General features: G+C 48.0%; 1 protein-coding gene across 1 annotated transcript; it reads right to left on the bottom strand.

Moving 5' to 3' along the window:
- Positions 1-131: 131 nt before the first annotated feature.
- Positions 132-3,259, bottom strand: LOC131209227 (transmembrane 9 superfamily member 4). Its single transcript, XM_058202238.1, has 8 exons — positions 3,044-3,259; positions 2,536-2,942; positions 2,318-2,473; positions 1,977-2,254; positions 1,707-1,916; positions 1,039-1,640; positions 837-975; positions 132-767 (listed from the first exon to the last, which is right to left on the bottom strand). The coding sequence occupies exons 1-8, from the start codon at positions 3,050-3,052 to the stop codon at positions 667-669; spliced, it is 1,902 nt and encodes a 633-aa protein (XP_058058221.1). The 5' UTR covers positions 3,053-3,259; the 3' UTR covers positions 132-666.
- Between the last annotated feature and the right edge of the window lie 13,340 nt (positions 3,260-16,599).

The following is a 16,599-nucleotide window of genomic DNA, read 5'->3' as shown; positions in this document are numbered from 1 at the left end:
TTGAAGCGTTTCAACTGTCAAACGGCTCGATGGAAGCGTTTCTTGAAGTCAAATTTTTCAAACCATTATCCAACAATTACCGCTGAAAAGGACGTCCTGAAACGCACCAATGGCTTCCGTTCTGTGGAGAGTCGCTTAAATTGTTATTTATTCATTCGCCACGAAATGACTTACTAGTAGTGTATTTTACATCTAACTAAAATTGCGTAGCCTCAGCGCATGTCGTTGAGTTGAAAGACGGATTTAAAAGCGTACAAATAAAGCCGTCAAGTGAGAACTAACTCTGATTCCATCCATCGGCGCTACCGGCCATCACTGTCTATGAAGGCCGGACCCGTGGTTAGGTTTCGGGCACGCAGTTTTACAGCAAACACACTGCTCACTTTACATGGTTCTTGATCCGGTGCCCCAGAGTAAGGTGCACTCGCCTTGAAGTCTCTTTTAAGATCTAAAAAAACTGAATTGCATCCGGTATTCGGTGTATTGTATCACAACAAAGGATGGGTTGGGTTAACCGGTTGAGAAATAAACAGGACTCCCCCGTTCGTTCGCAAGGATCACGTCAATGGTCTCGACAAGTCCCATGTATCCTTTGCACTGATAAGTTAGTGGTTGATGATGTGTTTCCGTCCAGTTTCCAGTCTTGTCAATTTCTAAGTCTGGGTTTTAGTCAATCTTAACGGCTCCATAGATTTTCCTTATAAAACTATACGCGGCGAAGAATCCTATCGTACCGGTCAGAATGTAGAATGTGATAACCATGAGTCCTGGAAGTGGAACGAAATTGAGATGATTGGTATCTTCCAAAGGCCCAAACACGTTTCCTTAACACCTACCAGTGTATCCCAGATAGAGGAGCGTGGGGATGAATTCCGTTATTTCGAGTTTCGTAAAGAAGTAGAATATACTATAGAACAGTATGTACACGGCCGAACCACCGGACACGATGAAGCTCCTCCACCACCAACGATAATCCTGCACAACGAAAGGCAAAGATTGAATATTGTTATGGAAAAAAGACTCGACTTCAGTACTTACCTCAGCGCACAGCTGAAAGTACGTCATCACGATCGATATTTGCGAGCAGCTCACGACTAGTATGCAAAACACCAGGAACAAAAATCCAAACAGATAGTAGAACTGATTCTGCCAGATCGCCGAGAATATGAAGAACAGTTCGATAAACACGGCACCGAACGGCAGGATGCCGGCCATTAGGACGCACAGGATCACGTTCATGTACCAGTGTTGGTGCGGAATCTGTCGTGGGATCATGTTCGTACGCACCGGGTGCTGGTAGGCTTGCTTTCGGTAACCAAAGTAGTAGCCCAGAAACACCAATGGCAGCGAAATGCCAAACCACAGTAACAGTAATGCCACCATCGTGCCGAACGGTACGGCGCCGCTCGAGTCCTTGTCCCAGATGAAGAAGTTCAAGAAGAAGCATGTTCCGAAAACGAGCCCCGGGTAGAAGGTGGCCGTCAGGAACGCGGCACGCTCCCAGTTGCGTCCTTTCATTGTTTTGTAGAGCCGCGCCGAGAAGTAGCCGGCGATGAGACCCATAAACACGTACAGCATTATACCCGCCGTCATGAGTGCCCCACGAGACGAGGGCGACAACATGCCAAGCATAGCGATGACTGAAATCGGGGAGAAAAATGTGCAACTTTACAACGTGAACCAGCGTTCCGAGCATTTCCACTCACTGATGGTGATGAGCGCCATGAAAAAGATCTGTATTCCGCTGCCAATGACCGCGGCAAACAGTCTCGGATGACGGGGTGGTCTGAAGACGTCACCATGCACCAGCTTCCATCCCGTTTCCTCGAGCGTATCCTCAATGCTTATACTGTCGTCCGTGTTGTACTTGGCGATGTCTCTCCGCAGCGTCCGTACCATAATCATAGTCAATATTCCTGCAGAGGAAAAAAATCGAATTAACGTTCTTCGACGGTATCCGACGGGTCGTAACGTACCAGAAAGGAAGAAAACAACCACCAGCGAGTTGATGATGCTGAACCAATGGATCTGCACATCGTTCATCCCAAGATAAATGTCCCAGCGGGAGGCCCACTTCACTGACGATTCCTGCCAGACGACCGAGTACGTGAAAAACAGTTCCGTGCGACCGTTCGGTGTGACCGCCTGTGGTTTCGGATTGTCCGGAAAGATACAGGTATCGCCATCGAAGCTGAGAGAATTCTTGTTAATCGACAGAGTCTCCACCTCGAAGCCAACGACCCGGTATTGGTTTCTGGAACAAAGCAAACGTTAATCGTCACATGTGATGCTACCGCGCGGCCATTACAATGCTTACTCGCTGTGGAGATGATAAAACAATCGGAAGCGTAGATGATTGTTGATGTAAAGGTTCGGGCCATTCATCTGCCCCAGTCGGTAACCATGCTCGAACTGTAGCTCCATCGTGTCCGGATTGACAAACTTGGTGGCCACCGGAAGGTTGTCGATGATTCTGCAACGAAAGCAAGTGCATCAGCTCGGTCGCGAAAGCTATTCCGTTCGTCACCCACTTACAGATGCACAAAGTACTCGTGCCTTATCCGTTCGGCCACCTTGCCCGATTGTTCGTGGTCCCAGTTCATTGGTCGATCCTTCGAATTGCACAGTAACTTGCACTGAATGTTTTCCGCCATCCGCACTTCGTACGGTGTATTCACGATCCGGTCACCGCGCAGAACTTCGCCCAGATTTTCACTCTTGTACACGACCGTCCCGTTCTTCGGGAGGCACAGCTGCAGCGAGTAGTACTCATACGGCAGCTGTGTGTGGGTGCTGGTCATTTTCACCGCCTTCACGTCAATTTTCTGCCCCTTCTTAAACTCCACCGGCGCCACACCGGGAACGTAGAATGCGACCGAGTTGCTAACCAGCTGAAGCAAGGTCAGTGCCAGCAACAGCCGGTGCACGACCCATCTTTGTACCTAGCAGAGAAGATAAGCATTGTGTTACCTCCATGTCGTCCATAGGCTCCTTTGTCACAACAACAGTGCGAATGGTTGCTGCTGCTGGCAGCGGTGCTTACCAGTTCCATGGCGTGCTGCTTCAGGCAAACGACGGATTCATCGGAAAATTGCAGTAAACCACGCAAAAAATGGCCCTAATTTCACTCGCACTTTTCTCAAGTGAGCAACTAAACAAAACTTATTACATTGAGAAATTACATGACAGGTCGGTGGTCCGAAGTGACAGTGCAACGTGAACGTTTACAGAGCGCACTGGAACTTAGCTGGTGTGCGTACGGAAACCGCGACGTTGGAAACAGGATTTCCGCGAGCAACCCACACAGAGTGGACAAGCGGAACGGAAAATTGGAATGCGGAAAAATGGCACGAAATCTTGCGGAGAAAGTGCCAAAGAACACTGTGTTTACTAGGCGCGCGAGCAATGCGTAAAACTCGAAACGTGAAATGTCAACATTCTGAGGTAGTGTATGTGAGTTCGAATGGCAATGGAATGAATTTGACGCTCCCAAAGGGATGCTTTTGACGAGATTCAAATATTGTGCTGTGAATTATTCAAATCTACTTGGTCCAGAAAATGGGGACGAAAAGTCTTTTATTGTTTCTCTTCCAATTTGAACAATTTATTTTGTAAGCTCATAAACCTAATCATACTTAAACGTGCTCGCAGATTGTTCAATTTTTACAAAGTTTCTATTTGTTCAACCTTGATATGTTTGGAATGAAAACCTTTGTAAGCCGTTCGCCTTTGAAAACACAAGGCTTGTTTTGTATTGTAAGACAAGCAAACCCCGTCGTGTAAGCTTAACCTTAAAAGTCGCGAGTTTCCAATGATAAAAGTCGGGCTCAAAAGTCAAGATTCAACTAATCAGGAACAATTCTTCCTGTTTCAAAAGTTTTACCGCCGTTACCTTGGATCTATTTAATTTATTTACATTAAACCTAACAGCAGCACCTCTAGAATTGGCAATCATCGCTAGGCCGGCAATGGCAAGATGCTGGGCATGAGAATTATCATCCAAAAGAATGAAAACGACTCGTTCGGCTAGTCGACGACGGCTAGTCAAAAGTCTATTTCGTTGCTGTCCATAAATAAACAATTAAGCCTTCTTAGAAAATGAATTATGTCGCACGGTAGCAGTTAATTTGAATAATCGCAATCAGATAACAGGCATCGCGCATCCGAGCCCCGGCAAATCTTCACTGGGGCCGCGAGGGCCCTTGAAAGTATCGTTCCTGTGCTGTTGAAATTCTTACAAATGTACTCATTTTACACAACTGCCATTATGACGGTCGTCTTTCGTCACGTGCCGGGTGGCTTTCGTGCTTTCTGGCGGTCATGTTTCAAGATGCGCCCTTATTTGTGGAACATTCCGATGCCCGGTCCGCGAATTACGTTGCTCGCGAATGAGGTGTTTATGTGCGAAATTCCCACAATTAATTAAATCCCTCATCCTCTGTGAGTGCTGCAATTTATGCGACGCGAGATAGCGAACAATGCATCCGTCTTACTTACTTACGCTTATTTCATTTGAAGATAATTGATTTTAAAGTTTTGTTCACGGGTTTTTGGAGTTGTCGAAAATGGTACCACAATTAATGACATTAATATATGAAACATATTCTATTACTGCAATATCAAGCACCCCTTCGCATAAGAGCAATTAATGGAAATAAACACGGGTTATCAGTTTAGTTTTGTATTGGAATTCCCTATTTAATTTTACTATTTTTTACCAGCGCCCGTGATCGTCAGCGTCAGCACTCAGCAGTCGAGGAAGAGTTGGCAAAACTATTCTCCCCCGACGGAAAGTGGCAATAGCGAGTGAGTGGCGATGATGCATCCTTTCTTTGGGCTATCAGCATCAGCCGACCGACGATATGGGATGAATGGAATTATAAACAGAAGCGTGCTAATAAAAAAATAGACAGGAAGTCGTAAGCGTAAACATGGCCATTTTAACGTCGTCTGTCGTGTATCCGGAGACGCGTTTGGCCGGGGAGCCTTTGGGGAGATCCGAGGTTTATTTTTCTTTCTCGGTCGCATGTGCAACACGAAGAAGCTTCCCTAACGTAGCGGAAGCTGCTCCACCAGCCACACCAAGATGGCAAGGGGCGACTTCACACAAAAACTGGACTGGATGACTCAGGGTCTGCAAATAAATAAGCTGCAATTTGCCTCAGCCGAGACGTCCGCCAGGGAGGCCATTTTTTTGTTCCTTCGCGGCAAGATGTGGCTCCGGACCGGAGAGGGGACCATCATTCGAACACGAGCACCTGGTCGGCTGGCCACCATTTCACGTTCGCCGTAAACAGGTGGGAGGCAACTGGTCAACGCCAGAAATGGAGGAAATAAGACCGGAGAAACCGGAATGCTCCAAACGGGGCGACACCAACACTAGTGCGCACGGTGGTACGCGGCCTAAGCTTTTATGCTGCTCTCGGATCCGCCCACAATTTCCCGAACATAGCGTCGGAGTAGCGTGGAAATCGGAAAAGCCCCGCTGGCGCTGGCCACTGGTGAAAATTGCGCGTTCCCAGCGAAGTGTGGGCAAATCGTGATGGAAATCGTTCGTTGGCCATGGTTTTGTGCCATTTTTATTTGTTGATGCCAAATTTCGGGTCCAGTCTAGGGTTCGACTTTTACGTGCCAGTTTTCGCGTAGCCAACCACTTCCGGAGCGCTTTTTTGCCTGACTGTGACCCACAATGGTGCTCGGATGCTGCCCGTAGATTGTACTGTCACCTTGAAATGTTCTTTTTGATTCTTTAAACGCTGCATGGCTCATCGGTCTGAGAACACAAAATGTTGCCATACGTAGAGCAATTCGGATTACAGTAGGAATCTCTGTTGTATGATCCTCAAGGTCGGACCCACAAATTCATCGGTTCAAAAACAAAAGAACCATCAAAAGAGTGGCGAGCAAAAGAGTGGCATCTTTAATGTTACAGTAAAACGGATGTCCCGCTCCTGGACCAATGGGGCGCAAATTGTGTAACGAATCGGAAGTACCCGAGCATGTGTGAGATGAATGGTACCGCGGGAGATAGAGAGAGAGAGATGGAAGAGACCGCACTGCAACAGGGACACGTTCACGTCCGGTAATCAGATCCCCCCGGAACGCCGGCCATGTAATGAAATCGGTTCAATTGCTCCATAATGAAGTTATGGTCTGGCTGCGGCGCCCTCAGCCACTGCAGCGAACCTGCAGCAGTGTGCTGATGACTCAATCGAAACACTGGAACGCGCGGTTTTACGGAAAATCGATTTCTGGTGATTATCGGAACGTGGCACGGCGTGGACAGGGCTGGGACTCTCTCGACGTCAAAAATATGGCCCGAAGAATGATGCTCATTAGTGAATGTAAACAGAATCGAAACTTTTTGCCAGCCCCGCACACAATCAATTAATCGGTAACTGTTGCAATCCTGGAAGAGTCTGGATCGTTTCATTATTTCTGAGCTTCGCAATCAACAAATTCATCAAATCCAATTATTGATGTTGTATTTTGAAGGAGGAAAATTTTAAATTATTTTAACGTATAATCTTGATATTTGATTTTCTTTTTATTAGAACTTTCGATACTGTTCAACCTAAAACATAATAATCTCAATTACTTTGAGTGATTAATTAAGTGACGATAGCTTCATTCTACGAGCACTGTATCCCCGAAAGTCTGAAATACGCAAAAAGGACATGCTGGGTGCTGCCGGCTACAATCTGAGTCCCGTCAGAGTGTTCGAACGACGGCCGCACCCTGCGAACCCTGAACTTGCCCGCCATTGCCAGCAGCAGTTGGACGGGAACCCGGTTATATCTCATTTACGGTGACTGACATCTATCCTGCACGCCCATTGAGCATTGAACACGTTTCACGGCTCCAAGTTCCACTTTCGACACTTTTACGAGAACCCCTCGCCACCGCCACCACCGTCAATTGTCCGACAATCGGTGGCCGGTAGCTTCCGGCGACAGCTCTCCCGGCGGTGAAGGTTCCACTGCGCCAGGCGCCATCGGCTGTGACCTTTTCCCTCTGACGTCATTGCGGTGCAGGAAGAGGAGATCTTCTTAAAAATCACGTTCCCTCCTGCGGGCGAGCGGGCCATGCATTGGCCTCGCACTAATGGCCATACGGCCATAGGTGACAAGGACGGGGACCGAGGACGACGGAGACGGTGTCCAACTTCGGTGGATGGGTGTCTTCCATCAATTAGACAGCCGATCAGAGACAGAGAGAGTGGTGTGGCCATGGGCGGGAGAAGGAGTGTCGTACGGCCACCCGCTGCACCAGCACCAGCGGATCAAGAGGGTCGGGTTGTATCGATGGAATCTGTCTCTTCCTCGGGGCATCTGGGGATGCGCCGGTGGCTATCGATTTTCGGTCGCACTGGTTGTACTTTTTGCTTCGGTTTCCGGTGTTCCGATTCGATTTTTTGAAGCTCACACCAACCGTGGGGACGGACCTTATCGCTGCCCTGGCATCGGCAGACATGAGACGGAGACGGATGGCATTGGTCCTGCAGGATGGTCTGGTTGATTTTTTGTTTTGTTTTCGATCGGTTCTTGGCTCCCGGTACTCGACGCCAGAATTACTACGCAAGTCGTAACCGTAACTCTGGCGCAGCTGTTGAATAGACGTATGACGTGCTAAACTACTGTAGAGCGATGATTGTGGCCGTTACAGGACGTCTTCAGCTAGCTCAACTTCACAATGTTGATGAGGGCGCACTCTGGGATAATTTTTCCAGGAGTCATTTCCCCTCAGCTACAAATGAATGCGTTTGGAAAATTGAATCATTTGAAACTAGGTCCTTTTGCACTTTCTTTTGACTACATTGGACGATGTTTAATTCAATTCATGGTATAACTTATGTTTTCGTTTGGTGTCCTTTTGATGTACTTTCTACGACTTATTTACAAAGCATAAACTATTTACCGTATTTTTCCGTGTATAACGCGCACTTTTTTCCCAATTTTTTTAGCTCTAAAATCTGGGTGCGCGTTATACAAGGGTAGTAAACATTTTGTCTCCTCCAAGCATACAAATGTGCCCTTTTAGGTACATATTGTATAGTATTATTGAATAAATTATAAAATGAAACACTTGTTAGGAATATAATTATCCATACAATATCGTTTTTAAGTCATGGCAGGGAGTTAAAACAGAAGTTGTTGTGAAATCATTTAAAAAATGTGGCATCAGCATGGATCTGAAGATGTCGCAATTTATGAGGACTCTTCAGAGAGTGACAATGAGGAGTACATTGAACAGCAATTGGAGAATATCAATTTGTCAGACAGCAGTGAATCTGAGTTTGAAGATTATTCCGAAATATAAAATACTAGTATGTCTTTTGCAATGTATACGCATTTTATCTTTAGTCTACTTTAGAATATTTATAGAGTATTTAGAGTAATACATTATTATCATTTGATATTTGTTGGATATCACATATCTGAAAAATGTAAAGTAAAAAATTTGTTTTCCAATTTTGTTCTCGTAAAATATGGGTGCGCGTTATACACGGGTGCGCGTTATACACGGAAAAATACGGTATGTTTTGTGTGGGTTTCGATCAGATCAATATTTTTAAAATAAATAGAGTATGATGATTTCCGTACATCTCTGAGCTTGATCCGTGGTTGCTTATGCATTCATGTTTAAAGTGAACCATAATTCCATCAATTGGCGTCCTCAATTGGCTTAGGTAAGCAATCTGAGCACCTTATCTTTGCAATCAACCAATCGACGTTTGCAATTTAAACAAAACTATTTTACATAAACATACGCAAATTAACATAAACTCATCAAAACGTTTGGGGCCAACGAAAAGTGTGATGCAGTGAGTGATGGCACCGAAAATTCCCTCGGTCGCGAATTGATTGCACGGACGATAAGTCTGAACCTTGGCCGCGTATGTGACGGAATAGAATCTCAATCTCAGCTCCATCTCTCCGACTCCAAACGTTTCGCCTAATCCGGTCTCGCCACCCGACGGGGTGACTGGGAGGTTGTGACTTTTTCCTAGGAATTACCCTACGGCCCGCGCTTAAACCCGAGTGTGCTCGATGGAATGTTTATACTTTCCCACAGTAATGAAACCAGCTCGGTCCCCTGTCGCCTCCCGGGTGAGACGGCGCACATCGAGGGGCGCCCCGCGACCGAAATATGAACATTTATATGTCGTTTAAGGCGGATTACTTATGGGAGTATTATGTCAATAAAACGGAAAACACTTCTCTCGCTTCGCCAGCGGCCCCTGGCCAGGGCCAGGGCCGAGAATTCCGTAAACCATACGCTCCGCACACACGACCACGAGCCACCACTTCGCCCTGGAGCGCTGGAAGTAGTCATCATATTACATGCCTATATGAACATCCAATCTTGTATGTCATCTGCGATGGTGCCTTTCGAGGGTGGTGGCGGCTTAGAGAGCTCGCCCGACGGGGTTGGCGGAATTATTGGCGTGGAATTTGGAACTCTTCTCCGCAAACTCGAACGGGGACCAGCAAGACGCCAAGCGGCACCGACAACAAAAACGGGGAATGAAACGAAAAGTCCTCCAAGAAGAACAAAATCAAGGATAACAAGTACATAAATTGATAAACTTTATTGATTCAAATGGACCGTATAATCGTATATCTATTGAATGGAAACCGAGCCAGCTCACTCGAGCGGCTCGCCAGGCGCTCCGAACACACGGCATTTAGCCCCGGATGCTGGCCCGGGACCCGGGACAGCGGGCGTTTTTGGCCGGGCTAGTTTGGGGATGAGAAGGACACTTTTTTGCCGTTCCGTTCGCGAGCTACGCCCTGGAGTGTTGGCAATCTCGACTATGGCTACGTCCATTGCCCATTTCGGGCATTACTGCTGCGGGAACTGTTCATCGTGGACTTATCGTGGCTGGGTATTTGTCTAAAGAGAAAGCCAAACGGTGAATCCAAAAAAAATGGCCATAGTAAATATTAAAAAATGGTTGGTTTTATTGAAAAACTTTCCTCCGCTTTTCGGGTTGTTGTTCTGTTTTCATTTGAGTGCGATTAGCATAAACTAGCATCTTTACGTTCTGGCTTCTTATCGAAGCTTTACGTTTTCTTTAAAAAATTTCAAACTGTTTTTTTTATTTTCGCTATCATTAGTGCACCGATACGCCCCGAGCGACGTCCTGTTAGGGACTCGGGTGCGCAACACTTTGAGTGACACAACCCACTAGGCAGGGTGATCGTTTCCGCCCCGTTTTCGAAGACGACCCGACCCGGCTGTTGGCCACTCGTAACGCGCAACAACCGCCAATTATGGTGGCCAGGTATGGCAGGAGTGGATATGAAGTAATAAGGATAACAATGACCATCAACCCCACCCGGCCCCGCAGTGGCAATCAAATTTAAAACAACAAATTGTTGGCTAAGTGACGTGATTTGTGGCTGCAAGTTGGACGGTGGAACGGCCGCCGTCGCCCGTATCGACGCCAGAGTCCTTGCCGCGCACGGCGGGTGGTCTAATTTTCACGTTTTATCACACGCCGCCAGGGAGATGGTTGGTGGCGGCGACGACGACAACGACGGTCACAGTTCACGCAACGGCGCCATCCGCCTCTGTGGCCTGCTGGGTGAACGGGGCTGGGCGAAAAGTGCCGGAGTTGGTGGCGAGTGGGAACCATAATAAGATTTCTCACTAACGCAATCAATAAGCGTACTAAAGATTGATAAAAGAACAATTCTATTATCTAGTAGCTAAATGTAGCCGAAGAAAAACAGATAAAATCTGGTTTATGTCAATGTCAGTAAAATATGGAACAATAAATGAATAAATAAACAAGAAAACAGATCTTACTCAATTTGTGAAACAATACACAGTTTTCTGACGCCTTTCGAACTGTCATTATTTTCAGTCATACTAGATCGTCAGATTGGTGTCTCAACTTCAATCTCTTGGCTTCACGGACTTTGCTTGGTGTCCAGTTATTTTTCCACTGTCTACTAGATCCGATATGAGGCAAAAAGGAAAAACAATTTCCCAACCTCGACGAACTGTTTTACAAAATACTATACCAACTCCAAGATAAAGATGCCATTGAATGCCAAAATCACTTTTCGATCCACCCTCTCTGCACCGAGTAAACGAGCCCCTACGACCGAAGCAGGAGCGCACCGGGGGTGGCAAATTTTTCGGTGTGATTTCCAACCTCCCCCACGCACCGAGGGGGAACGGGGGGTTTGCGCTGCGATGCGTAAACGTTTCAAATCAGAATTTATAGCGTTAAAATATCCAGCCTCCAGCCGGCAGTCTCGGGCCCTGGTCCTGGACTCCCCTCCTTTACGGCCGGCTTTAAACCGAAACCGAACCGAAGGGGCGATTTGCGAGGCGACAATCTCGCCCGCGACAACCGACACTCCGGTGCTGGCGTGCAACCCCCGGATGCTGCCTCCGGTCCGGAAGTTGGCAGTGATTGGGCACGCGATGGCCTGTCTGGCAGGCAAGGACTCGGCCGCCTGTTCGCAGTGGTCGACCCATTCTTGCGATTGTGAAGTAATTATTTTAAATTCATTGAATTAGACTCACCGCTGTGGCTGGGCTGGTGGCATGCCATTTGGCTGAACGTCGACGGAGAGGAGCACGTCCTGTTGATGATCCTTTGATAACAAGTGGTATAAGCAAGTGGGTTCGACAAAACATGGACCGTAGCGTGAGAAGTTTAGGAGCATAATGCAATTAAGTGGGTTCTGCAGCGGGTTTCTGGACTTTATTCGACTTTCGATGCCGAGAATCATTATGAAAAGTATAGAACAGGCTGAGTTATTGTTTCGAATGTCCTTAAAGTGATCTGTTAGGTAAGTTTAATGTATGGCTAAAATTCTTATTTTCTCAATCATTTTCAAACGCGAGACTTAATTTTTATTTTAAGCTATAATCGTAACGACTTTTTTATCACTTTCAAACTTACCCAGCATTCACTTTCATAAATATATTCCACAAAGCCTACCCGCGAATGGCAGCCCGTGGAATATGCAATCCGGGAGACCTGAAGCTGAACACCGTTGATCCAAATTGGATTCGCTTTGAAGTGCGGTGCCCACGATGTAGTCCGTCATCCTATTACGCTCCTGCGGCACCAGGCGAGAATCCGCCTCGACCACCCTCGGCCAACCAGCATGACTAACCAAGAACCGGGCACGGGGCAAGCACAAATCCCTCCGTCCGCGGACCGCAAGAAAATCCCATTCATGTTCCCGGGTGCCCGATTCCGAGGGGAATCCGTTCCGTTAACTGATGAAGTGATTTTATAAATGCGTCTTTTAACAGGGCTTTAATTGTCTGCCGGTGCCAGCGACGGTGGTGGCACGGCGGTAATGCCCCCACCGACAGAGGAACCCTCGTCATCGGCGGGGCGCCCAGGACCGCAAAGATGTCCCTATCACCGGTCTGCCGGGCGCCCCGAATGAGATGACTTATTTATAAAACAATAAATTTCAAAACGGGCTCGTGGCACGGATTTTCACGGAGCAGTGTAGATAGTCCTGCTTTCTTTCGAAAATGTCTTTCGCCGGAACCTTTCTCAAGCGAAAACGAGGTCGACCTTCGAGATGAGTGGCCCCGCTGGCCCAGCATTCAGCGAGCGGCCAATTGATAACAGTTCTTTTACGCAAAGTCAAAAGTCATCCCGGTGAAGGGTCTCCGCCGGTGCTCACGATAGGGCGCCAATGTTATCGGATTTGCGGTCGAATTGACGCATTCTTAAAACACCGCCATCTCATCGGAACGCACCGTCGTCGTCGTCTTCGTTGTCGATGGGATAAACGGATCCGGTGTTTTTTTTTTTTTTCGGGGCCGACATCCTTAGCCGACAAGGACCGAGCGGTGTGGGACATGGGCGTGCAAATAAGCGCATAAAAAGCGCCCGGGAAGCAGGGGACCGCGGCACAAGCGCGTGGATAATTAATTCAATTACAATGATACACTTAGCATAATGTTGTCATACTCGAATAATTTATAAACGCGCTCGCCGCTCGCTCACACCATTAACGCCACCCGAACTAAATTTTTGCGGTGTTGGCAATTTTTTTCCTGCCATTAACTGGCTCTCGACTGGCGTAGGATTTGCGTAGTCCTTTGGCGGCGTCGCCTTTTGTCAATATGTTTCAATGGGCCATGCTCGAGCACGTCGATTGGTGAGTTTTAACAGAAACCAGATTTATCGATTAACTATCGATAGCCTTTAAATAAACCGCCAGCTACTTATGTTGAGCTTTAAAAATGTTTCACCAATATGCTCGCCGACGAATAGTTTCAAGTTGTGCAGTTTCTCAAGAAAGGTTTTGGAACTCTACCGGCTTCACCGGAATGATTTATTCCTGTGTGTGCGGCAATAAGGACACCTTGGCGAACCATTACAAAGAAGCCCACAGCCCACTCCACCAGACTTGGACTTCGACAAGATTTTCCAGAAAGTTTCCAGGATATTTCTTACGGACCTGTTCGGTGCGATGATTTATCTTCACCTGCGTGTAATATGTTTTATCTCCGTTCGCCGTCTGCCGGCCATCGAACACGCCCAACGGATGAAAGTTTATTTTCAATGAAGCCAATGTTCTGCCTGCAAAAGGGCGTTAGCGCAATGATGTAAGGTCTCTATTTGTAAAAAACGCCACCGTTTTGTCTTTCCCCCGGCGGGTGTTTGTCACAAAACCTTGTCCCTGTCGCCTAAATTTTTCAGTCAGACAAAAGTTTAATAAGAATCCAAAACTCACGCCAACGAGGGTCGTAGTCGAGTGCAGAACAAATTTAAACGATTTAATGAACGCACGGTGGCTCGGATCTGTCTCCGGGTGCATCGGATCGGTACTCGAGACCCATTGAATATGATTAAACCATTCCGGTTGTCTGTCGCACATTGCAATCCCCGACGTTATTACTCCTCCGATGCCGTTACCGATATTAAATACAAAGTTAAAAGTGAATCCTTTCATCCACTGCATTAAAATGTCCTTGTCAACCATTTGTTGGATGAAGTCAAGTATTGGCGCGCACCACAGGAGGTAACCTGCGCAGCTGTCAACAAGGGCGACCCGGACCTTTTTGAATGAAGAATACTGTATGAATCCGATGCCGCTATACACATCGATATCAGTATTTAGCATTTATCCTCTATTCGTCCTAGTATTTTATTTGCTAACCAACAGTCGCCATCCCCATTGGAATGCGGCCTTGTGGAGCTAACGAAGTTACTGGACCTCCGACCAGATCCGCAATCCGCACGCACGATCGGGATGAGTGATAACTCTTTCAATTGGCTTCACTGACAATTAAATTTGCTCACCGACCGTAATGGCGGGCGACCGTGATTGAGATAATGCAATTGATGGATCGGGCGATGAAATAGAAATAATCGTCACCTTCGTAATTCCCGACACGTTATCGGCCGAGGGACTCTGCAGTTGACAATCCCTCCGCGTGGGTCAGGTGCAGCATCGGGAGTAATAACGTAACCCACCGACACGATTGAACTAACAATTGTTTACCCTCCTCGGTGTGCGGAGCCTTGTTAGTGGCCCACTCCAGCAAACGCAATCATGGATAAAACATTATCTGCACCCTCATTATTTGTACAAGGTCCGCTATCGGTTCCAATCACTTTATTGGGAAGCCACTATTCCAATTCCGGTAAACGCTTCGGACTTCGGTGGAAGCGTCCCAGCCCGCCGCCGCCGACACCGATGGACACTCGGACTCGGACTTCTTCTGTGGGAGGTGTCCACGTCGGGGGCAGTTTAGATATTCCGAGCACATTGCACATTCCGGTCGTTCGTTCGAGATTCGGTCAGCCGGGGGGAATTGGCTGTAGAGGATGGACCGTTGGATCCTTCCTTTCTCTTGTGTGTCCTGTTCACCACTGTCCACTGACTCTCGTGCCTTACCAGGATTCCGCTGGCGGGCATTTGTCTTGGGTGTCGATTTTTTTGTCGTCCAACTTCTCCGGGCGACATGTCCAAATTGCCCCACCGTCGGCTAACGAGCTGCCGGCGGGAGCTGCGGTGTACGGTGTAGTTGGGTAATTAAAGTGACATGTGTGAATGGTTGTTGACAAACGGCAATCTTGCTACGGTGTCCACCCGGTGACACCGCCGCGGGGAGTCTCTAAAACGGAATGTAACTTGTGATGATTCCGACCAGAATGACCTGGTCGATCAGAAGCTGGGAACCTTGGGGAGATCCAATCCTTGGACTCAGCCCTAACGGTCTGTGTGGACTATGCAAAACCTGTGGCACTGACGTGCAGTCTTAGAACTTCCTCAACAGAGGGTCCGGGGAAGATACCATGAAACTGCCATTAGTTCACGCACCACCGACAAAACTCGCTATAAATTCGATTAGCATCATCACTGGTCGCCGCCAGGTCCACCCCAAGGACTCTCGGGCCCAGCGGCTCTGTTCGGTCACATATAAAAATAAATAACGCCTGATTAGAAAAGACTTCCCGTCGGTCGCCGGGATGCAGGAATACGGGCGATTTACTTCAGCTAAATAACAATAAATAGATCCTGTGCAGCGTAGCGTGCAGATCGGTATGTCGGTGGATAGGTGAGCGCTCGGCACACAGTGTCCATTTGTTAGGGAAATCAGTTTCGGAGCCCCAGGACCACGAAATATGCCATGAGCCGGCTCTAGTCCCGCCGCCGGCCCGGACCGGACCAGCTGAGCATTATCACATTCCACTCCATAAAAACTGACCGATGGCCGTTTTGTGGCCGGCTGGCCAGTCCAAACGGATGCATACGGGCACGTGTGCGTGCTTGTCTGTGCCGGGCCAGAAGCTGGACAATGGGTGATGATAAGACTGACACTGGGAGAATTTATAGCCCCCGGCGCACGTTTCCGGTGGCCCAAGAAGTCCGGTGCGCGAAATCCTGACCGGACCGAGGACAGAGCGGGCACCAAAAAATCCCAAAATTGTCCCACATTTGGGCCAATTCCATTATTTGGTCCACAGCTTTTTTTTCTCCCAACTAATTGCCCGTGACGTCGGCCCGGGAAAAAGGATTGGTTCTTCATCTCGGACGCTCGTTCCGAGCGTTTCGTTGACCGACCCGGGGCAAAGTTGGGCAACAATTTAAATATTACTTCCCACCAGGACCGACCAGGTCACGGGTGGCCCAAAGTCAAACGACTCGATAATCTGTCAATTGAGTCCACAACGCTGTTGGTCTGGGCGGCGTTGAAAGTGTCTGCGGCGAAAAGGTTAAGTAAATAAATGGGTCCCCGGGGACAATTAGTTCATTACGGTTTTCGGTTCCCGTTCCCCGCCGGTGCCGCCGGGCGTTGAGCTCGACCCATCCCGGCAGTCCGGCTTGTAAATCTCGCTCACATCCGAAGGATAATCGATAGCAACCGTTTGGTCCCCTAACCGGGCGAAGGATATTCTGGCTGCCCAAAGGTCACCGCAGCGGCAGCGGCAGCAGCAGCGTGACGGAAGGCGGTCCAGCGATTTGAAACTACTGTCCCCCGCCACACAGTCCACCGGCGCTTCCGGTGCTGTCGGCCTTTCTTTCGCCTCCTTCTTTTTAGTTCCTCAGCGCGCCAACCGTACGGAGACATTGTCCCCACCGTTTTGATTTATGC

Source organism: Anopheles bellator, chromosome 2, assembly GCF_943735745.2.
Source record: "Anopheles bellator chromosome 2, idAnoBellAS_SP24_06.2, whole genome shotgun sequence".
Lineage (NCBI taxonomy): Eukaryota > Metazoa > Arthropoda > Insecta > Diptera > Culicidae > Anopheles > Anopheles bellator.
The sequence above is the reverse complement of the archived record's forward strand: the minus strand, read 5'-3'. Positions and strand labels throughout refer to the sequence as shown.

What these genes read in the sequence shown, in the direction of transcription:
- LOC131209227 (XM_058202238.1), bottom strand. An exon ending in TTTTATCATCTCCACAGCGA is followed by an intron (nt 2,255 to 2,317) that starts GTAAGCATTGTA and finishes GCTTTGTTCCAG; the next exon opens with AAACCAATACCGGGTCGTTG. An exon ending in ACTTTCAGCTGTGCGCTGAG is followed by an intron (nt 976 to 1,038) that starts GTAAGTACTGAA and finishes TTCGTTGTGCAG; the next exon opens with GATTATCGTTGGTGGTGGAG.